General features: G+C 40.6%; 2 protein-coding genes across 5 annotated transcripts in view; one reads left to right on the forward strand and one right to left on the reverse strand.

Annotated features, from left to right (window-relative positions):
• Positions 1-12,995, forward strand: part of LOC142582840 (solute carrier family 22 member 15-like) — a 66,513-nt gene extending 53,518 nt beyond the window's left edge. For 2 of the 3 annotated variants that reach the window (XM_075692912.1, XM_075692913.1), the window contains exon 8: positions 6,785-12,995. In XM_075692912.1, coding sequence (XP_075549027.1) covers positions 6,785-7,060 — 276 coding nt within the window. In that variant the 3' untranslated portion in view covers positions 7,061-12,995. The remainder of the gene's footprint in view (positions 1-6,784) is intronic. The other variant, XM_075692914.1, reaches the window with a different exon arrangement.
• On the reverse strand, positions 12,984-22,282 carry LOC142582842 (prenylated Rab acceptor protein 1). Of its 2 annotated transcripts, none has more exons than XM_075692918.1 (7): positions 22,195-22,282; positions 21,667-21,812; positions 19,872-20,084; positions 17,609-17,706; positions 16,577-16,678; positions 14,333-14,443; positions 12,984-13,329 (listed from the first exon to the last, which is right to left on the reverse strand). In XM_075692918.1, the coding sequence occupies exons 2-6, from the start codon at positions 21,750-21,752 to the stop codon at positions 14,346-14,348; spliced, it is 597 nt and encodes a 198-aa protein (XP_075549033.1). In that variant the 5' UTR covers positions 21,753-21,812; positions 22,195-22,282; the 3' UTR covers positions 12,984-13,329; positions 14,333-14,345. The 2 variants fall into 2 exon arrangements, with proteins under 2 accessions (XP_075549033.1, XP_075549034.1); XM_075692919.1 differs by having other exon boundaries at positions 22,084-22,211.
• Positions 22,283-23,046: the final 764 nt, after the last annotated feature.

Raw genomic sequence — 23,046 nt, forward strand, 5'->3', positions numbered from 1 at the left:
CGAAAGAGACAGGAAGAAACATTTTCTTCTTGCAGACCACTATTGTGACCCTCTTCATCCGGCTATGTTTCTTGGTAAAGAACTGCTTTGTAAGACCGAAGCTGTCCTCACTTTCTTGAGCGATGTCCTACATGTTATAAGCCCATTAAAATAATAGCGCATCCTCTTTCCAGAGGATGCCGCTGTGAAAGTTGTTTTGTATAGCACATGCCTCTAGGCCCTTGTGTTTCAAGGGCTTTGGTGAGGCAGTAGTAGCATCTGACATGTTTGTACATTGAATCATTCTCTTGCAACACATTTTAATGCTCATACTGGTACACGTCATTAGTCATTGCCATAATCTTATTACACATAGATTTTATGCAATTTACAGCAACTAGTTTAGGCCCCTTTACAGCCAAGCCGCGTCAACTTCACAGAACTCGTCAGTCCACTGCAAACTCATTAACACTGGCATGGTGCTCTTTGGCCATACCTGCCCCTTGCGCCACTAAACATCACACATTCATTCAACTTTGATCTAGCAACTTGAATTTCTTGCAAAAATTGCCATAAGTCGCTAAGTCTAAAAGAAAAAGAAGCATGAAGTTTTTGAATCCATAACTTTGCACCAAAGGCAGATACTATTGCACAGTTCTGTAAACTGTAAGCTTGCTTTGCTTTCACATATACCCAATTGTATTTTCTTTTCCTTGCAAATGTCTTTATGTATGCTTACAATGAATATCAGATATAACGCAGGTATTTCATGTCTGATGCGACTTTGTTATAACAAGGTTTGATTGCATATATAAATTTACAACTGATGTGAAATTGTTACAGTTTCTAAGATAGTTTTGTGAAAGTTGTACTCCCGTGTTAGCAGTATATTTATAAATGGTCTGTAGGACGTCCATTTTGTCTGCATTAAATGTATTTATTAAGTGCACTTTACAACTGTGATATAATTATTTATGCCCGAGCTACAGAATTGTAACCTTGATACTTGATCTTCTTAAAATGTGGCAGTTTTCAACAATTTTTGTTAAAAAACTGACAGCCTAAATAAAATATCTTTCCTATAGTAACTATATATATACAGCAGAATGTCGTTGGTACGATCTCGTTACATTTGACTTCACCGTGCCAGCGTTCACTATCGAGAATGATGCTAAAGACAACCCAATACAGTTAAGGTTCTTTTTTACCCGTTATTACGTTTCCAGAAAACATTATCTCTCGGCACCGACATTCAGTACATCGCCAAACTGCAATCGTATGATACGTTTCCCAGCCATTAGATCCCATGTAAACAAAAAAAGACGCAAGGCGCACGCAACCAGAAAACAGTAGCCACTTGCTGTAGCAGCTTCCCTGCAATACTCGCTCGCCTGCCTCTCTCCCATGAGAACGCCAGCGCGGTCGGTTTCCTATTTCTGTACCAGCAAATCTCTTTTCAGGTCATCGCACGTTGCATTACCAGCTATCACCACCGACCCTATTTGCAATAAGCATCCTCACTTATATGTTTCACACCATGTGGGAGCGTAGTGCTATTGGAAGAGCACTACATGCTCTTGCACGGCTGTTCCCTGGTGGCATCATAGGCATCATATTCTGGTGAGGGTCTTCAAACACTGCATAGTAGGAAAACGACATTGTACGTCTCGGGTCGCTTGGGCCCTACCAGCTCGATGCGCCTCGACATCTGGTGCCGCAACGATTCAAGCCGAGTGGGCATGTCAAAACTTTCCGCCGAAGTTCCCCACTCAAAGAAGCTGCTGAACCAGGCTAAATTCGAGAAGTGCAAAAAGTGATCTTACCAAAGCCACAAAAATGACAATGTGTGTCTGTGGCCGTTCTAGCCTAACTAGCTTGGCACGCGTTGGCGTCTCGTGCTGCAACAATTCACGCAACTGTTTGCCTTACTTAGATATTAACTGCAGTTGAATCTGTCAAATATTTTAGTGAGTTCAGATTGTACATTTTCTCATTTTGCTTTTCCCTCCTTGCATTTTTTAAAGAAACGTATGAATAACATTCTACCATTTTGATTTTTTATTTTAAATGCAACGAACCTCATGAAAATTGATGCATTGGCTGCTGAGCAAAACAACTTCCCTGGTCCCATGTATATTTAGATAAGACCTGCCAAGCTAAAAAAGCTTCTTACGAGATCATTGGGAGTGGGTGCTGTATTTATACGGCAATCATGATGCCAATACTGTCCCACATGTACGTGTTTATGCTAAAGAACCAAAAATGTATATTCTCATGAAAAATGATACTTTGGAGGTTTTAAAGCAGTAATTTGCCACTTTAGTCTGGCTTGCTTTCAGTACCCCTCAAGGGTGCAATTATGCTCACATTACACACATTTAGTTTGCTCTATCTTTTATAATTGCACTATTACCTTTTATTTTCTGGGCTTTTGAAATGTCCTTCCTCATGTTTGATGAGCAAAACGAGAACAAGGTGAAAGCAGGAGGCAACGTTTCGACAAGTGGACTTGTATTTCTTTAAGGTGACATATGCTTTCCTTGGCACAGTATATATAAGCAGGGCTCTTCTAAAGGGGAGAAGGGGTAAGGTGGGTAGGTGCAGCAACGAGCAAAGGTATGCTAGTGGCCAGAGTGTAGAATTGAGAATAAAGGAGTGCTGTGCACAAGGCCGGTGACCAAGCCATCTGTCAGCCATGTGTCAAATGCAGTGTGTCATCCACTGGCATGTCAATGGCGAGCACAGCACCCCTCTATTACCCGCTTCGCTGGTGGTCGTGGGCTATCCTGTCTCTGAAAGAGATAATAAAAGGAGCGGCGAAAACCGGTGCTCGTTAAAAAAAGACACACACACACACACACACTGAAATGGAATAAATAGATAAATAAAAGGAAAGAAAGGGAAAAAAATACGCTAAGCAACCACTCAGTGTTGATGCCTATAGCTTGAAATTGAGCATAGCGAATAGATTCTAAAGCTCCGTTTGAATTGTTTATGCCTATTGGTTGCAATGTCTTGAACTTATGGGTAATGTATGATTCTCTGTATTTTCTTTCTCGTTCAGAATGAAACTTTGACTAAGATGTAGAGTTTAACTGCATCAAAGTTATGACCTGGTTGTTTGAAATGCTCGGTGACGGCTTTGGGAAGTTTTTTCGCTGTGTCCATGCGATGTCTGTTTAATTGGACGTTCATTGATTGTCCCATTTCACCAATATATTGTTTCTTACAGAAGGAACATTCAAGCATATATATCACATCTGAACTTGTACAAGTAAAGGTAGTTTTGACTTCGTGTCTATAACTATTTGCGGTGCTTTTAATTTTAATGTTACTTTGAAGGTGAAGTTTCAAGGTGAAGGTGATGTCACATTGAAGGCCTGCAGGTTTTGCATCTAGGGCGACAACATGCTTTTATTACTAAGGAATGATGTTGGCTGACTTTTGTGTGCACTAACATGTCTTTAAAGTTTCTGTTGTGGCGATAGGTGACCCTTGGTACATCCGGAAACGCTTTTCTCAGGCACTTGTTACTTGATAATATTGGGTGGTATTTTTGTAGAATGTTGTTTATGTTGTGAGTGCATTAGGATATTTTGTTATAAAGGCTGGCGGTCGGTCAGATTCTGGTGTAGGCTGTTTCTTAGCTAATTCCAACTGTCTCTCCAATCTTGACGTGACATTGTAAGCTCTATCGAGAGCAACTTGTGGATAGTTTCTTTCTGCTAGCGTTATTTTAAGGTCATTTAGGTGGTGGATGTAAGAGTTGTCTTAGCTGCAAATTCTTCTTATTTGTTTCGCTTGTCCACCAAAAATTCCTTGTTTTCAGTGTTGCGGGTGATGACTGTTATAGTCTAAATATTGCTGGCTATCCGTAGGCTTCGGTAAAGTGGCGTTCTCAGTTTTCTGTTTTCTATGTAGACCAACGCATTAAGGAAGTTGATTTGACTAGGAGAGTGGTGAGGAGTAAATTTAATACTGGGGCGAAAGTGATTGAAATGGCTAATTAAGTCAGTTAACGCACTTGTGCAGTGTTCCGATATTATAAATATGTCGTCGATGTAACGAAAATAGGTGTGGGGTTTTAAAGGGTAGGATTTCAACACATCTGCTTCAAGCAGTCCCATGAAGATGTTCGCATACGTGGGAGTGAATGGTGCTGCAATGCTAGTGCCGAAAGTTTGCAGGTAGTGAATAGAATCGAATTCAAAATAGCTGAGCGTGAGAACTAACCTAAGGAACAACAGGTAAACTTCAGGAGCATGGGCTTGGGGATTGATTGCAAGGGATTTCTATACGGCTTCAATTCCTTTACTCATGGGTATGTTAGTGTAAAGGGCAGAAACATCCAAAGTCACTAGAATAGCGTGGTCAGAAAGGATTTGGTTGGCGTTGATGCCGTCGATAATTCGAAGGAAGTGCGGTGTGTCTTGAACAAAAGATGGGGAGGGTGGCGGGGATAATTGACAGGTGGTGATTTAAGAATTTAGATAGTGGCTCGGTAGGTGTGTTGGTATTAGACACAATAGGATGACCTGGTATTTCTGCTGTAAACATTTCTTCAATTGGAACTTTACGTATTTTAGGAAGAAGATAAAAACGGCCTGCTTCTTTGTTCTTTGGCATCATGAAGCAATATTCAGATTGCATGATTAGTTCCCTGGACAGGAGCGCTGCTGTTGTGCTTTACACAGGAGTTGGGTTAGAGTCGAGTTTTCTGTTATAGGTGTGGTTGCTCAGTTGTTTGGAGGCCTCATTCTTGTACTTTTCTATAGGCCAGATTACGATACTGCTGCCTTTGTCTGCTGGTTTTTTTACAATATCATTCCTTTCTGCGAGTTCCTTAAGGATTTGGTTCTGAGCAGGAGACAAATTTTTTCGTTTCTGACAATGCCGCATTGACTGTAGAATTTCCTTTTGAGTTTAGCTTTTTGTATAAATCCAGGTCTGGGCACTGTTCGGCTTTCGGTGTCCGCATGCTCGGTGGTCTAAGAGAGTCTCTATCTTGTTTTCCTATGTCTGGCCTATCAAAAAACTCCTTGATGCACGTGTCTTGAAAGCTCTGTTATATCTTTGTGGAGTTCGTATTCGTTTACTGCATTGTTCGTGGGACAAAACATTAGACCACGTTTCAGGAGATCAACTTCATAGGAGCTTAGACTTTGGGATATGTCTATGTACCACATTGCTGCACTACTCTGGATGCCTGCCTGTAGAACTATCAGTGGAGCTATGTGCTGTAGGGGTTACATTAGTTTTCTTCGGTGGATCTGCAGCTCCAATACATTTGTGCTGGTATTTATCTAGTAATTTTTCCTCCCTAGTTCGGACAAATTGTTCAAGTTCTCCTTTTCTGGTTCAGATAAATTTATGCTGTCGAGTTGATTAGCAATTATTGTAAGTTCTTCCTTGCAGTGTTCTTCGAGCATATCAATTAAAGAGAGCGATGCATTTTCTAGGACAGCATTCCACTTCAATAATAGCCTGGAGGGTAAAGAGCCAAAGGCACATCTAACCTTAATTCTGAGACTTTCTGGGATTTTCCTCTGTTTAATGCTAGTGTAAGTTTTTAGGTGAAATCTGCAATTTGTTTATTTGGCGGCGAGTTTGCAGGATTGGAGGAAAGGGCGAGATTTTTTGTTGTGTGTGCTATCCATAGTGCGTGGTAGTCATTTCTGTTTGGTTCTGGCAGACCTCTGGGGCGAAACATCTTCAGGTGGTGTCTTTTTATGCTTCATTTTCTTGTCGAAGCCTGCACCGAGGCCTGTCTGTGTATCTGTCTGCTTATTAGTGTATATAGCTGTTTGCGTGAAGGCTCCGCAGCTGGTTGTGGGCTTCTGTATGAGCGGGTGTTGTTCAGGTGGTGTTGGTTCCGCACCTACCGTCTGTGTAGATGCTTCATGGGTTCTAGCTTTGGTGGAACATGCGTACGAGCTGGTGTTGAAAATTTCAGGTCTGTGTTTGTGTTGAAGTTAACTGGGATGCAAGCTTTACTGATGTTGGTTGCGTTGATTTAAGAGTTCCTGAGCTTGTACTTGATGATGTTAGCAATTACCTTGACGCCATAAAAATATGTTTCTCCTTTATTTCCTTTTATTTAACTATTTATTCCATTTCAGTATTTATATCCGAGCACTAGTTTCTGCCGCTTCTTCTATTATTTCTTTCAGAGACGCGATAGATAGAGGGGTGCTATGCACGCCATTGACACGCCAGCTGACATGGGGCGCTTGATACGTGGCTGACAGACGGCTGGTTCACCGGCCTTCTCGATTCTACATCCTTACCACTAACACACTTCGCTCCTTGCTGCACCCACCTGCCTTACCCCCTCTCCCTTTTAGAAGAACCCTGCCTGCCTATATATACTATGCCGAGGAAAGAATATGTCGCCTTGAAAAAGAAGTCCACTTGTCGAAACCTTGGCTCCCACTTTCACCTTGTTCTTGTTTTGCTCATCGTCTTGAATTTCCATCTCCTGCCTTCCTCATGTCTTCCTCATGTTTGTTACTTTCAGTCACAGATTATGATGGACTGTGAATAAATGTGCCAGTGTTACCTAATATTATTCGAAGGCGTTGCAAACTCCATCAAAAAAAGAAATCTAGGTTGCAGGATTTCATCTCACCATCTTATCGGAAATTGTAGCTCAGAAAATTTTTCATGCATAGTGTCCTGTGCTACATTACCAACTTTCCCAAGTTTTCTGTGAAGCTATGCACATGGCTTCAGATGCCTTGTTCTTGCTAAAGTTCACAGATGGTTACACAATATGGACTTGTCCTCACATGGCCCCTTTTTGCAGGACAGTTTGATTCCTGGTCTGCAGTTCACCGTTCTTGGCGCCATGATGCTTGTCTCAGGCCTATCTGCTCTCGCACTGCCAGAGACAGGGGGCCACCGTTTGCCCGAGACCATAGAGGAAATCGAGGATGAAGATAAACGCCCACTTCTGTCACCGACAGCATCAGGTGTCTTCACCCGAGAGTCCGTGGATGAAGGGGTTGTGGAATTATCCAGCAGTTCTGAAGACGAGTTGTACTCTGTACACCAGCGGCCACCCGTTGCTTACGGATCATAGTAGGAAATAGCAGAAGCAGTCATACAAACTGTGCCTCACTGCATCGGAGATCTTGGTTTCAGCATTGGCATGCTGAGAACCCCTTGCATGCACCAAGTGAAAAATCGTCCATACGCGAAGGCTGTGTTGGTGATTCGCATGCCACCATTGAGATTCTTCTTCAATGCCTGAAAGGTGGTTGCAACCATAAGCTGCTGACTGGGTGTAGTTTTGCACTGGTCACCTAGGCATTCAGTGTTTTTGGGAAGCCACAAGTGTTGTGTGCAGCAAACAGTGGATCAAGATACTGTGGGGTTTGCACATTCTGCCACCACCACAATTTCTCTTTCCATAGGTGATGCTTCCAGCAGCACCTGAGTCTGGTCACCTAGACAGCTTTAGTTATGATATACCACTTACGTTGTACATGATGGAACTGCAGAGAAAGGTGTTTTGGAAACTGCATATGTGCATTATGCACCATTTCAATTTTGCTCTTCCGCTTTCTTTGGGGGGGAGGGGGGGATTTATTTAGAAGTTTTCCCAGATATGTGTTTTGGAGACATCTTCCCAGCTGTGTTGTCCCGAGGTTGTGTGCAGTTGCTAATAGATGAAGTTGTGTGTGTGGATGCAGAAAAATTGTCAACGCAAACTGGTGTAACAGATGCTCTGCCACTGGGCAGCTGCGTTTCTTTTTTCCTTTTTTTTTTCAATTTTTTAAATGAAAACCCTGGACAGACAAGTGTTTTTAATGATGACCTTCCTATATTTGCTGTGCTTACTGTCACAAAGGAAGACTGAACACTCCACAGGGATACCTTAGGTGTATATTGTACCTATCCCCTTTCCTGTATTTCATTTTTTTTTTGTATGAAGTTGTGCCTAGCTTGCAAAAAGGCTTCAGACAGGAATACCTCATTGAAAAACTTGATTGTAATGGACAGTGACCAGTACAGTACAGTTAAACAGTAAATCATAGGAGCACAAGAAAGAAAAATCCACATGCAGTGCTCGCAAGGTTATTCCCTAATATTTGTGCAAGACTGGAGAGAGGTGCTCACTGATTGTTCTGCTGTAATGGCTGTCACCCGAGCCGGCCTGTTGTTTGTAAGCAAGGACAAGTTCCAACTAAGAAGTGCCGAGATTATGCATTGTCCTCGATTCATGTTCTGCTTGCTCCCTTTTTCTCTAAGTTAGTTCATTAGCCAACATTTGGTGCATGTTGTGTAGCGTGGACCAGTGAACTAGTGATCAGATGTGTGCAAAACCAAATTAATATGCTGCTGCCTATAATTAGTTGAAGAATCACTGCAGTGCAAAAACTGTGTGACTGTTAGTATAGGCAGTGCTGGTGTTTATAGTTGGCATCAATGTGCAGAGTTTTAATTTCATTTCAACTAATGTGGTAGTGCAATATTTGTTCTGGAGACTTCGAAAACTACAGTGGGTGCTGCTTACTAGTGCTTTGTGTTGCATTTCTGATGGCTGTGCTTGCCTAGCAAGTCTGCCATGTCCAAAGGAACGAATTTACATTGCCTGGCAAGGTGGAAACATTTTTATATTTCACTTTTATTAGCCACCTTAATCAGTGCTTCATACTGTTGTAGATACCAGAGCTGCTGCTCACGCGTGCAGATTTGTCTCGCAGTTTGATCGTTTCATCGGTGTACAAGTGCAGCCTTCGTCACAAGTTTTGGAACTAGTGCACGAGTAAGACCTGCCCATGGGGGCCTGTGCCAAGGCTTCAGTAGCACTCCTGGAGCCCCAAAGCTACACTATAGTGAGAGGTGCTGCTTCTTTTGACCACGAGAGAATGTTCAATGCCAGAGGCTCAAAGTACACAACCTGAGGACAGCTCTAGGAATGCATGCACTGACTTTCAATCTCTTCACAGAATCTTTATCTGAACATAAAAGGCATGTTACGTTGTCAAGGCTGTACGAGTTCAGTATCTCGTAAGGGCAATACTGAAACCACAAGCCATGATGGAAGGGAAACAGTGAGGCCACTTGTCATTAGCAAAGTGCCTTGTCTTTAGTGGTTTTGATAGCGCACAGGCCTTAAAAAAAAAGTAGGCAATGGCATAGCCAGAAATTTTTTTCGGGGGTTGTGGGTGGAGGGCACTGTATTTAACGGGACAGTGGGCAATGGCTGTGCCCTGTAAGTAAACATGCTACATGCAGCATTTACAATAACGAGGGGCTGCTGATGGTTAAGATGTGAATTTGCAAACTTTCTGCATCATTTTGCGCGGAAACACATGCTGGAGGTTTGCCTGGCTTCAAAAGCATGCTGTGCCATTTTGTGAATCTGAACACTTGCCAAATAACTCAGTTCCTAATTTTATGCTTTGCGATTTCCTTCTTGCAACCAGTAACTTAAGTGTTTGTGCATTCTTCCATTGTTGGTGTTTGCAGTCTGCATGCGGCTTAGGTGATAGCTGCAGTAAGCTGTATACCACTACTTCAGTCTACCTTTTCATGTCGTCATTGCAAACAAGTTGGTATTCGTCAGCATGCTGGTTCAGCCGCATACATTTGACATAGCTCATTTCTGCCTCTTTTAATATTTTGCACGTCACTGCATGACCTCAAGAAAGGTGTCTGTTGTTTCATACGGACCTTGATCTTGACGTGGAATTTGAGAGGGGGGAAAATACGTTCGGAGTACTGGATGAAGCCAACAGTACCAGTTCATGCTTTCTGTATAGGCATCTTTTAGCATGGTTCGTAAGATGTAAGTAGTACTGTATTTTATTAGTAGGTCATGGTGTTTGCTGAACCTTCTATGGTGTTTTGTGTTATTCAACACAGAAAATTGACAACTTTGCTGCAATGTCATCTCGGAGCTTAACCAATACCTCATCTTTTGTTCTGTTGCTGTTCATATATCATATCTGCACCTCCATCAAGGACTTCTAGAGACGCGGCACGGTGGGCTCTTCACATGGCTCATTTTGAAGTGTGATTCTATTGTTGCACAAGGAAAGTCCACTAATACAGCAGAACATTGATATAACGAATATGGATATTCTGTATTATTGAATATAACAAATTAAGTAAAATATTTCATGCCAACATCGGTGGTAACAAATGTATGCTTATAATAAATATTGTATATAACGAAGATATTAGTGTCTGAGGCAACTTTGTATTAATAAATTTCAGTAGTAGGAAGAAACTGCCCCCATATAGTGATCAGGCTAACATAACTTCAACATTTATTTTACAAGGTTTCGTATAAATACCTAATACAGGGTTACACAGATATAATTACGTAAATATGCAATAATCTATTAGCCAGATGGGCTTCAATATGAATGAGGGATCTTAAAGCAGACGGCCGTTCACATTCCATATTTACGTTTTCAAAATAGCTTGGCTGTAATGTGCTCTATACGTAGGAAATGCTGAACTCTCAACACATGCAAAAACCCAGGCAACCTATTTTTAAATGTGGAATATACGTGCACATACGTTTTGGACACAAGTGTGTACAAGGCATCTAGGAACCAATGACTCTGCACATATTTTTTTACTAGTCACTTGTCTGTAAGGTTAAAGGTGACAGATACCTGTCCTTGGATGCAGCCCGTAAGAATAGGCAAAATTAAGTAGTTTGCGAGCTTTGTCGCTAGGTGCGCCGTGTTGTAGATTGTTTTAATGCCTGCAGCAACAGTTCTATGACTAGCTACTTTCAGGTAATGCTGGTGGCATAGTTTTCTTACCAGTGTCATGACGCAAGTAACACTTCGACTCGAGACCCTCAATGTTATTTGCACCTTTCAGGTATATCTTGTCCCCAAGGAATAATCATCTGCCTTGCGTATATTTAACAAACTGTGTTAAATTATCTGTCAAGTCTTGCTGATATGCACATGCCATTTATGACCCGAAGCTACCAGGTGCGCAGCATTAGAGAAAGACTTGCAAGACAGATGGTTATTGTTTGGGGTCTAGATAAGCCCAAAAGGTTTTGACATGTTCTCAAAGTGTATGACACTACAAACGACCATGAAATGTTACATATTCGTTTAGTACCTATGGTAGCCGTTAAGCTAAAATGTCTCGCCTCCATCAAAATGGCACAGTAACATTGTTGAAGGCTTAGTTGTTCTTTTTTTCTTTGTTCACTGTATGTGCAATATTGTGTACTAGATACTTGCGTCAAATACATTTTTTTTCATATTACTGTTTTGCAGTGACATGATTATGTTACTTTGCTGTTTTTTAACAGATGAGTAGTACATTGTCAGCGTAACAGGAAATTGTGCTTTCTTGGCTCAAAGTAGCTTTGAAGTTAGTTTAAACACTGGGGTCTTCTTGGAATGGTACATTTTCTGCAGATTTTGATTTAAGCATGCACACTTTTGAATTTACACCTCATATCAACAAACAGGCCTTGGCTTAAATGTCTCCAGTGCTGTCATTCGACTGACGTAAGCACTGCACATCAATAATCCTCTGCAATCCCTCCAGTGAGAAGGTGCTCAAGAAACAAATCCTTGTGCTTTTTGTTGGAAGCAGTCTATGCTTTGTGAAGTCTTAGCTCGGGAATCGGCAAGGGGCATTACTGAAGCTGTGAATGATTTGAGGGGTGTGGCTGGTGGGATTCAAGTCAAAGCCTATTTGTGAATATGGGAAAATATGCATGTAACCTTCACTTTTTTGACTGACCTATCACTGTATCAAGTTTCACTCCTTATGCAAGCTCTTTTTTTTTTTTCCGAGATATACTGAAAACCCAAGTGTTGTGTAGGTTTCATAGAGACTGCTGTGCTGTTTGAGTGGCTGATAGGGCGATGCACTGCTCATTTTAAGCAGCACGTGAAGATGCCAAGCCAAACGCAACGCAGTTTTGTGTCTGCCTTTATGAAAACTTTTTTATAGCTCTTCTATTTGTTGTCAGTGCTAGTGTAGCTATATACAAGCTTCTTCAAAGAATGAGTAAATTTTTTTTTTATACGGTGTAATGGAAGTAACGCTTGTTCAATACAACACATCATAGTGGCAGAAAACGTCACTAAATGTGCGATACACTCATTAGTAGGACATACTAATACCAATTAATACACTTTAGCCACATGTAATTTAAGCCACTCGGCACCTTCGTCATCACCACTAGTAGATGCCGGGACCAACAACAGTTTTTCCCCACAGATACAATAAAATGCATTGCTGACTAATATGGACATGTCTTTAACATTGACTGGCTTCAGTGCTGCAAGCACAGCATGTGCCCTAAATGAATTAAATTGATGCACTAATTTGTGATTACCACACATTTGCTGGTGTTTGCTATTAGTTTCAATGTGCTACAGGAAAATGGTTTTGCTGCAGTGTTCAATAAAACTCACTCTTCTGCCTTGAAAGTATGTAGTACAAGTATAGCATACACACCAACATTCCATTTCTTTGTTCATGACTAGAGTGTACTTTGCATTACAAACTATGTGGCCCAATTATATGTGACACAACCACATGGGTTTATTTTTCTATAAATAATGATACCGTGGGACTATCGTTTATGGGAGGTCATGTGGCATGTTTTTTGTTTTATTTCGGCGTTGTAAGTCATGTTTAGGACAGTTCTGTTTGTACTGTGCAATACAAGAGTGCAAAGCCGTTCCTGGTTACAACTGTTCTACATTTACTGAAAAAGTTTCATGCAAATGATATGGGGTTGTCTTGTATATTACATATCTGTATATGTCACTTTATTTTGTCAAGTGTTGTTGTTCCGCTGCGAATTATATGTGTCTTGCAATTTCAAGGAAGTGTTGCAAAAATGTTGTGCAACTGTCTTTTTTCTTATTGAGTACCTATATCTTGTTTTACCTAAGCCAAATGTAGACAGCAGTGACAGACCTCTAATATAGCCATGTGATCTTCAGATGTACAAAGGTATCCTGATGTTCCAAATAAAAACAATAAATATGTCATGATTTATTTTCACAGCAAGAACGTTTTATTGAATCAATCTTTCACCCATTATAGACAGATGGTAACAACTAGCATAAAACGAAAATGACAAATCGCAAGAAGTTGCACAGCCCCTGACCAGATTTAATCTTGGCAACATTAAGCAAGTATGCAGAGCTTGAAGTTTTGTCTCCACAGCCCTTCATAAAATGAGAGATTCCAAATTTTGCAACTACTGAAAGGAACAAAAATGTTGTGAAAAGTCTTCCCTGAAAATTCAGGTGTGGGACAAGCGTGAAGCTCTGTGCACTCTCCAGCCATGGTCCGCTGTCTTGGTTAATGCAGCCACACCAAACATGCATTTCGAACCTGCCAACAGTGATGGAACACAATAAGGGGTTCAAGTCAGGATTAAAGATTCTGGCCCAGCAAAACAAAAGAGAAAAATTAGGTTGAGCTGTACAATTTAAATGTGCTTTTACAATACCCAAAAAAAAGCCACTCTTTTCAAGAGAGAAGGCATAGTAAGCTAGAAGAAAGAATGGTGGCGACGTCGCCTTAAAAGTTTGCATGGAAGTTCACCCGACATCATGAATTTTCACTGCCGCTTCTGGACTAGTTAATTTTTTACCAGTGAAGATGGTCTGCACTGTATTCTAAAGAGCGGAAGAATGAATCTCGGCAAGTGTTTTAAGAACCTTTACCACGACAGTTTAAATATAAGAAAATAATGTAATAGTTTCCTAGGCTGCATAAAGTGTCATCCTTTTAGATGCGTGAAGTGTAGTAGAGCTTCTGGAACTTTGAAAATATTTGTAGGTCTGCCTTTAATGTCCTAACCCATTGGCTACTTGCCACAAAATAAGCTGTACCAATGCAGCTGGGGGAACAAAACAGCTTGCCATGGCCAAAGATACACTTTGCTGGGAGCCATAAAAGCAAACTCGTCAATCGCACTTCTTAGTTCGTTATGGTTGTTATGGTTGATGGTACAATATGGTGACAGCTGTTCTGCCTGGTCGCCACATTGTCTCAGCAATTTACTTCAAGAAAATGGTTATCAGAAAACTTGCCAGAGATCTTAAGTTTTAATGGTTCAGGGCATTTCTTGCAATAGACAGAAAAATTTTGATGCAATAGTTCTTTAATGAATAATCAGTTTCTACAAAAAACCTGAAAATGTTGTAAGCTACCACTGCCAAGTTCTCCCATTTGTGCAACCTGAACAGACCAACCAAACAATTTAACAAATCACCACATCTAGTCCACATTTCTCTTCCCATTCCACCTCACTATTACACGAGATATCGCCAACATTGTACATTGAAAGCCCTAAGGAATATACGTCGCCTGCCTTTTCTTTCTCTCTCACCTCGGCATCATTTTTACACTGTCTGCAATTGCAATTCAAAGCTTTCCTCTGGAGTTGATGCTTCGATGGCATACAAGGTTGCGTGCAGCATGATCGTGAAGAAGGACGCACCTGGAGAGGCAAGAAAGAATGATGTTGGCCTTACCTTAAGTGCTACAACTCAAGTCACTTGGCACATTGCGGCAGTTGCGGCATTGCGGCATTTAGATGCTGTAAATGACAAAACTGACTAGCACTAAGTACAGATACGTAATTATGACAGATTGTTCTACACATCTGCGTTCGGAATGTAGGCTGATGTGAGCAGATGAACACTGAGGCTCCAGGAGGAAAAAAATAGGCACATGACAGAGCTAGACAGTTAAATGCTTACACTAATGCCCAAAGCAAATTTCAATCGGTCGCTTTTTATGAAAACCATATTTATTGGGAACCAAGTGCTTGAGTCGGCACACACCCCATGTAAAATGTCGTGAGCCATAGTGCATGCCTTTAAATGTAAAGGAAAATTAAGACAATTTACAAGCACTGGATACTGTTCTACTGAAACATCTAGTTGAACTAAATAAACAATGAATTACAGCAATCAAACCTCATCTCATGAGAAGCCCACAAACAAAGACGCCAAGGAAAACGTAGGGGAAGTTATTTTTACTTACTAATTGAATTAAAGAAATGATAAATTAATGGCAATGAAAGTGGATGGAAAAACAACTTGCCGCAGGTGGGCAACGATCCCACGTCTTTGCATTACGCATGCGATGAACAGAGCATCACACACATACCTTCGAGTAGTCTAACCTCGTTACACTGACGAAGTTGCGTGCAGCACAGAAATGATATTCATCGTAAGCATGTTATTTGTTGCATGTCAATATCAGTGATAAACATTTTAGGTTCACATCGCTATGTCTAATATTTTGTTATATCTGTGTTTGACTGCATTTATGAGCAACAGATGTATTGCATCGACTGGCCAAACATAATGTTACAGTAAAACTTTTACCCGTTTTACTGAAATGTTATGTTACAGACATGATGGCTACTACAACATAAAACTCCTGATTTACAGCTGCTACTGCGGTTGAAATCACTTGTAATGAATACAGCATAATTCTACTTAGTGGCTATGGTACTAGGCTGCTAAGCATGAGGTCGCAGGATCGAATCCCAGACACGGCAGCCGGATTTCAATGATGCCAAAATACAAAAACATCTGTGTACTTAGATTTAGGTGCACATTAAAGAACCTCAGGTTGTCCAAATTATACCATAGTCCCCCTCTACAGCGTGCCTCATAATCAGATCACGGTTTTGGCACAAGAAAACCCATAATTTTAGCATAATTCTACCAAGAACAGTCATTATATCGCAAGTTTGTTGTATATACTTGCCTACCATATAAAGTGCATAAAAAGCAAGGAAAATGCAGCTAGTTGTAATGACCCGCCTGTTTGTCGAAAGAACTGAATGAAGACTGCCTGCTTTTTCAGTGGCTACAATGGTAATAAAAAATAAATGCAAAATCTAAATACCATTATCAAATAAATGCCGTTATTAAGGCATCCCAAGCTCCTGCATTCTGAATTATGATTCACAACCAATTATGCATTGCATATGCAGGTTGCTTAGAAGCAAAACACCAAATTCTGTCTATTACTGGCTTCTTCCATTGGTTAGGGAAAAATGTATTCCCTTTAGTGCACCGATTCTGCCTATTGAAAATTTGTTTCGCCACATTTCTTCTAACTTCAGAACCTTGAAAAGCGTACAGCTGCAGAGCAGACTACGAATTTCCAATTATTCAGTGAGTTTTGCCAAGTTTACAGAACCTGGACTCCACGTGAGAACTCTACAGGAGCGTCAAGTATGAAAACATGTATTTCATGTCAAGCATACTTGAGAAGCACCTACCCAGCCACTTGAAATATATGCTGGATTCAAAACAATAAAAGAAGTGAGCCCACAACATGACGTACACTGAGAGCAAACACCCAGCCGTCCACCTTTCAATGCCTTCTGCTGAAACACTTTACACCTGTTATTCAAACATGCAGCACAGATTACTTTAAATTGCTTCGAGATGTATGCAACCCACTTTAAATATCACTCGTTATTTCATCAGTGCTTTTGCACTTTATGCACTATCTTGGTGGACACAATTGCACGCCTGACTAGACACACAGAAAGCTCAATTCAAGGGACAAGCAGCCATGTTACAGTTTGTCTTCTGCAAGTTCTCACCAATAACCCAGAAGACAGCTGATCCAGCTCCAGCCACATAGAATATTGGAAAACACAGCATGCCCAGTATACAGTACTGCTGGATCACAGTGAGCTCTTTATCTGCATTAAAGCAAAAGTCGAGAACAAAAGCATGACATTCAAGTAAAGGAGCCAAGCAAGATTAAGCAACACGTACAGAGACAAGGATGAAGGCGCTGTGCATATATAAATACAATATATAGCATAGCAGGTGTTTAAATGTACTACTAGTCCAAGCAAGATGACCTGCATATTATAAAACTAGCTGGCCACAAATGTAATTGTGTTTGTACAGCTGCCCTGAAGATCAAACACTACATGTGCCCCTACTGAACTGTAGTAAAAAGATAGTATGCATACAGTGCTGCTTCAGCTGTTACTCCTCCTTATACAAAGGAGCATGAAACACAGAAACACTTGCATTAGGCAACTCCTGAACACATTCACATTAAACTTGTTGCATATATAAGAAAGGTAAACTATAGTTGTGCTGCTGTACAAGCGTGCTGATGCCTTCAATTCCATGTTTAAAAAAATGTAACTGCAACAAGCGAATGTTTTGCCACAATATCAAAAGCATTAGCAAACTAAAGCGATACTAGAGCTAGGTGTCGATGCAGCTAAATTGCGGGATTACTTTTTATGGCTTGTTCTGCCTCCAATGGCAGAACTATCCAGCGTAGGCAAAAACTAAATTGGCACATGCAGGGGTATTTGATATGAATGCACAAATGAGATCAGCTTTGGGTGGATGCATACGGCATGTCTGCTTTTAGCCTACCCTATGGCTTTAGATGTATACAATGCAGCATTATTTTATTTGTGCTCAAACATTAACACAGCTACTCAGACCCATTCCAAACAACAGATCCATACATCTTACAAACAGTGTAACTCGAATACAAGCTTCTTTTCATACCTAAACAGCATTCCAGGAAATACACTTAGTTAATTATCAGGCACTGTGACAAGATGAAATAGATGCAATGAATTAAAAAAAGAAAAACTCACTGAACAGTTTGATTTTGCCTTCAGCACTCTTCAGGCGAATGATGTATGCACCTCCCATACCAGCCACTATGGCAATCAGCAAGAGAGGAGAGGTCAGTCTGAAAGCAGAAAAGGCATGGTGTTTTTTTTTTTTTACAGAGATATAAATTATATGGACACTCCAAGCAAATTTTTGCCGATGGCACTGCCGTCCGGTTACACATCAAGTCCAAGTGCGATAAGATCCTATCGCACCCCTCAAGCCATATGCTGCGGGAATGAGGATGAGCCAAGAAGGAAGGTAGCGTGACTCATGCCATCCTCCCGCACGAGAAGGGTGGGTGGGGGAGGGGGGGGGAGTGTTGAGTGTGCGGTATGTGAGCTAGGGGGGAAGGTGTGCACGCAGGTCTCCTCGTCTAGCCTGAACACAGCTATGCATGGCTGTCCACGCTGCTTGGAGCATACGTGGATCATGCGCCCTATGTTGGAGGTAATCTGTGGCAGGTGCAAAGACTGGACAAGCTGAGATGCCTGATGATTACATGTGCACTGTTTCCTGCATGCAAATTGCTTAATATTAAGTACTATCAGAGATGCGCTGAAGCGAGAGCAACACAAAGAAGTGCTCACACCCAGAAGCCAGCACTCTTCATCATAACAGCATTTTGCCAGCGAGTGTTCACGATTTAGTGATATCTGTTCATGTTTGCCTGTGCACGCATGACACCACACTTGTTAATTTGATTAATTAGCAAATGTTTACTGCAATTTATATATCCAATAATAATACAATTTTTTACTTTTTGTTGTTGTTTAATACTCTGCTATCGCTATCATTGCTTCACCTTTAGGGCTAAACTACAAATTTTTTTTTTGGCTTCCACTGAAACCTGTGGCGATGTATATAGAAGAAAGCTGAACTTTGACATGCATCATCATCTGCATGTTCTGCAAAGCGCAGACTAGATCACAGGAAAGTGCATTGCATTGATATCGTACCCTTTGACTGAGTGTTAGGGCATGTCTTTTCTTATTTTTGGTTAAAGACTTCAATGTTCCAGTTCCTTTCTAGTTTTCTGGCCTCTCTCAGATTTCAAACATTATAAATCCTACGAGCATGCTACTTCAGGAACTAAGCACATAGTTATTACTGTGGACACAAATGGCTCTTGGTACATCTCCAATTTTTCAGTGCACTTCACACATTGATGCATAACTCTCATATTCTACAAAAAAAGGGGGGAAAAAGAAAAAGAAAAACAGAAAAATCACAAAACAGTGTTTCACCTGCCCTCTGAGCTAAAGGCATGCCACTCTTCGACACGCTTCTCAAGATGATTATGTATCAGACCTTCTTCACTTCAAGGTATCTTCCCAAGTTACAAACACATAATTCCAAGAAACAAGCAAGATCAGGGCTGTAAAGAAGGTTGTTGTTCGACCAGGAATCCCAATTGAAAGTAACCTCTTTAGCTGTTACACCAAACCAAATAGTGTGTGGATGTCCATGAATAGCATCAGTCAGCATTCTACGTACTTGCCGCACACAAGTGCAATTTCTAGGGCCTTGTTGACAATGTAATTAGTGTATGGGTATTCAACACTAACGCAGTATTCCTTGGCTAAAATTTTTGAGAAAAAGGATTCCCATAAGCAAATGATGTCACCAACACAGTCCACAGCCATGTAATGGCTGAAGCATTGTGGATTGATGTTAAATTGTAGTTAGACTAAGCTATAACATTTCTGTCATCAAATCTATGGTTCGACGATAATTCATCTGGTCGGGAGGAGGCACAATAAAAAGAAAAACAGAGAAACGCCGACCAAAAAATGAAATGGTTTAAAGAACTTCAAGATGTTTCAGCTTCCGTAGAACATCTTGAAGTTCTTTAAACCATTTCATTTTTGGTCAGCGTTTCTCAATTTTCCTTTTCATTATTCCCGTCATCAATGCAGGAATCTCTGTACCGACACATAACCTTATGTAGACTTCCCAAAGACCACAAGAATGACTGCCTGCTGATACACAAAGAAGCCAACAAACTATACAAGCCAATAAGCCAACACCAACATTGTTTTATATGTTGTCGTTATAATTAAAAGCACCGATATTATTGCATGGTGTCAACGGCTTCTCTAGAGGGCACATCTTTTGTATGTGTGAGTTTGAAACTATTGACAGGTTCATTTCAGTGAACGCAATCAACCTGCTGTTACTTTTGGAAACAACACCATGGTACATTTTCACATGACATGCAATGTGCCCATGCAGTTCACTTACATACAGTACAAGATGAGGCCAATGAAGACAAAGAGGTAGTTGCTCTGGAAGTGTTCAACATTCTGGACGACTCTGGCGGATGCAACGCCAATGTTTTTGGGCATGTTAAATCGGTTAAAGTTGACGAACTGCTTCCATGGACGAATGGTCTGCTTCTTCTGTGAGAGCCATTCCTTTGCTGCAACAGGACTGGTTGGCAGTAGGCCGGGCTTGCTGTGGGAAAAAAAAGGATTATTTAAACAAGTGCGAACAAGACAGCTCGCAAGGAAACATGACTGTGACCAGAATAAACTTCATGAGACTACCATACCATCGCCTTCCCAAGTTCTTGTCTAAAATTTCATTTGGTTTTATGGTTATGAAATGTGTAGCTACCTCGGTTATGCTACAAAATTATAATGCACTATATAATACCACACTGTTTTTCAATAATGTTGATATTCTGTTTGTGTATAATCTTCAGCTTTTTTGTGTCACCTAGTTGTGTATACCTTTACTAAGCTGTAGAGAGAATACCCTTACTGCATGAACTTTTTTTTTTTATATTAGACAAGCCTTTGTTTATTTAGCCCAGTAAGACCCAAGAAATATCTACAAGTTAAATTTTGTTGATTTTTGAAACCAGGCGATCTTTTTACACTGCACGTGCATTGTCAAAGTTTCACGAGTTGTGCTTTATTCTTTGAAAGACTAACGATAGCAAGCTTTATAATGTACGCTGAGCCTTTATGGGAGCAAAACCTGATGCATGTCATCAAATGCACATTCTATATTTTGGAGCTTCCCAAATCAGAAAGGCTTGCAGCGACAAAACTTTAAGCAAGCCCGCATAACCTTCTGGTAGCAAGATTAGCATATTAGTGGGAAATATTCTTTGCTGAGATGTTTTTGCTATACTCATGTATGTAGCACGACTTCATCAAGTAATGGGGAAGGACTTTGGTGTTGCTTTCAGAGGCACGCACGATGAAAACATATATTTGATGCAGATCTAGATGTGATGTTTTACGATAAGTGCAGGTATTAGACTAAAGCATTCAGCATTTGGTTCAATGGTAATTGAAACATCCAACAGGCTGGTGGCATCTCCTCCAATGATAGTCGGTTCTTGAATTACAGTCCTGCTGTACGACTTGCTCGGTGACAGTTTCGTTATTATTTTCTGATCTTTCAAGAGATGCGGTCTACGTCTCGTTCCTCAATGTGAGTTGCCCTACTTTCATTGCATAACTCATCTCGACTGACAGAGGAATATATATCATGTTTGTTGTTTTCTGTTTATTCCTACCTATTTTTGAATTTGTAATAAAAACCTGCATTGATTATCTGTCTTTCTAAACAATGTTCATATGATATCTAAATGGTTTTTAAAATGGATAAGCAGCCTGCTGACTGTCCACCTACGTCACGGCAAGAGATAACAGCGCAAGCGCACAGCAGTGAATGTAGAAAGCAGTCTTTCTTTTTTTTTTTTCATCAGCCGAGGAAATGTCGCATACAGAAGAAGGAATTACGTCGCGTGGGGGGACAATAAACGCTAAACCTCATGAGAGCGATTTTGTGCGCGACGGCGACGAGCGACGGCTTTACAGCCATCTACATCGCGTCGCTTGTAACTGTTGCGCGCAAGCTCGCTTGAATGGGGTTAAGAGAAAGATGATGTACATGCATCGATTGCATCGTTCGGTGTGATTCCGTATACGACACCAGTCATCCTCGAAATCTGCTCATTAAACTTAACCGAGAAATGTCATTAGGAATGCAGAACCTACAAAGTTTGTGCGAATATACCAACCTCTTCTGGTCCTCATCTACTACAGCAACAATCTCGCCAGTAAGTTGGCTTAAATCCAGGCTGACAGTGTCTCCCTTGGCATCCATACTGTCGACACTTCCGCGAATTCGTTAAAAACACCGTCAATTTTCTTCTGAGGGCTGCGCCTGAAAATAAAGCAGTCGATTTGAGTTCGCGACGACGAAATCGACAAGATGTGTCAGTTTCGCTTCGCGCGCACAGTCATTTTCGTTTGTCATTACTCTCTGCGCATAGTACAAAATAGAAAATTATTTCTCAGAAAGAGGACACGTCGCAGCAGTCACAGCTGTTGTTTTAGCATCTAACAGAGGATGGTATTGCGACATAACATTTGCTTTAACAGCGAAAGAAATGAATAGCATTCCTCAACGAAGAACAAAACCGCTCAACGCAAACCTGCAGCTTGTGGCTTACTGTTGCATCGATTAAAAGAAATAAAAGGGAAAGCGCAACACTCTTTAGGAGTAAAATTTTAAATCACAACTATTGTAGCTGTCGTTCGCGCACCTGAACGTCCAGAATCCTACGCATCGCAACAGATGTACGCAACGCAGGAAAAACAAGAAGTGTTATTTGAGATGTCAATGGCGATTAGTTGTCTGTTTACATGTGTTTACTGGTACCGCGTAAAACACATCCTCTGCACTGCTTTCAAGGTTTGTGGTTTCTGCTCAGTGCTCATATTTAGAGAGGGCTCTAAAAGTAATAACGTATTAAAGTAGCGACATATATGTATGAAATAATTTACTGCATTCGGTTTTTCTCGGCAACCACTGCACCAAATTTGACAAGGTTTGTTGTATTAAAAAAAAAACTTAACATATAGTTACTGTCAGTTTCAATTTTTGATTTAAGTCATCAATTTTTTATTAAAAATTGGCAAAAATCGAAAATTTTTAGAAAACGAAACTATCAAGTTTACAACTCTGTAACACAGCTGTGCGAAATGAGATGACAATTCTGTGAATTGAATCTAATAGTACATCTAAAGCGGACAAAATTGATCTGTTACACATGAATCTAAAAAAAAAAAATTAGTAATACAGAAATACAGCTTTTGCAGAACCCTTGTACACAACGTAACAAATTCACGCAACATATATATTGAGATATCGAATTCGTCCGCTTTGAAGGGTCTAATGGATGCCGTTTACAGAACCGCGATATCTGTTCTTGATGCAGAGCTATTAATTTATAAACTTTGTGCGTCTATTTTTTCTAACTTGCGAATTCTTAAAAACATTTGAAACAAAATTCAGGCCCTAAATCGAAATTCCGCTTCCAACAGTCATTAGAATTTAACTTTTTCTCTCAAATGCAACAAATTTCATTAAAATCGGTCCAGGGGTTATTTCAGAA

The sequence above is a fragment of the Dermacentor variabilis genome, chromosome 5 (assembly GCF_050947875.1).
Source record: "Dermacentor variabilis isolate Ectoservices chromosome 5, ASM5094787v1, whole genome shotgun sequence".
In the NCBI taxonomy this organism is placed as follows: Eukaryota; Metazoa; Arthropoda; class Arachnida; order Ixodida; family Ixodidae; genus Dermacentor; species Dermacentor variabilis.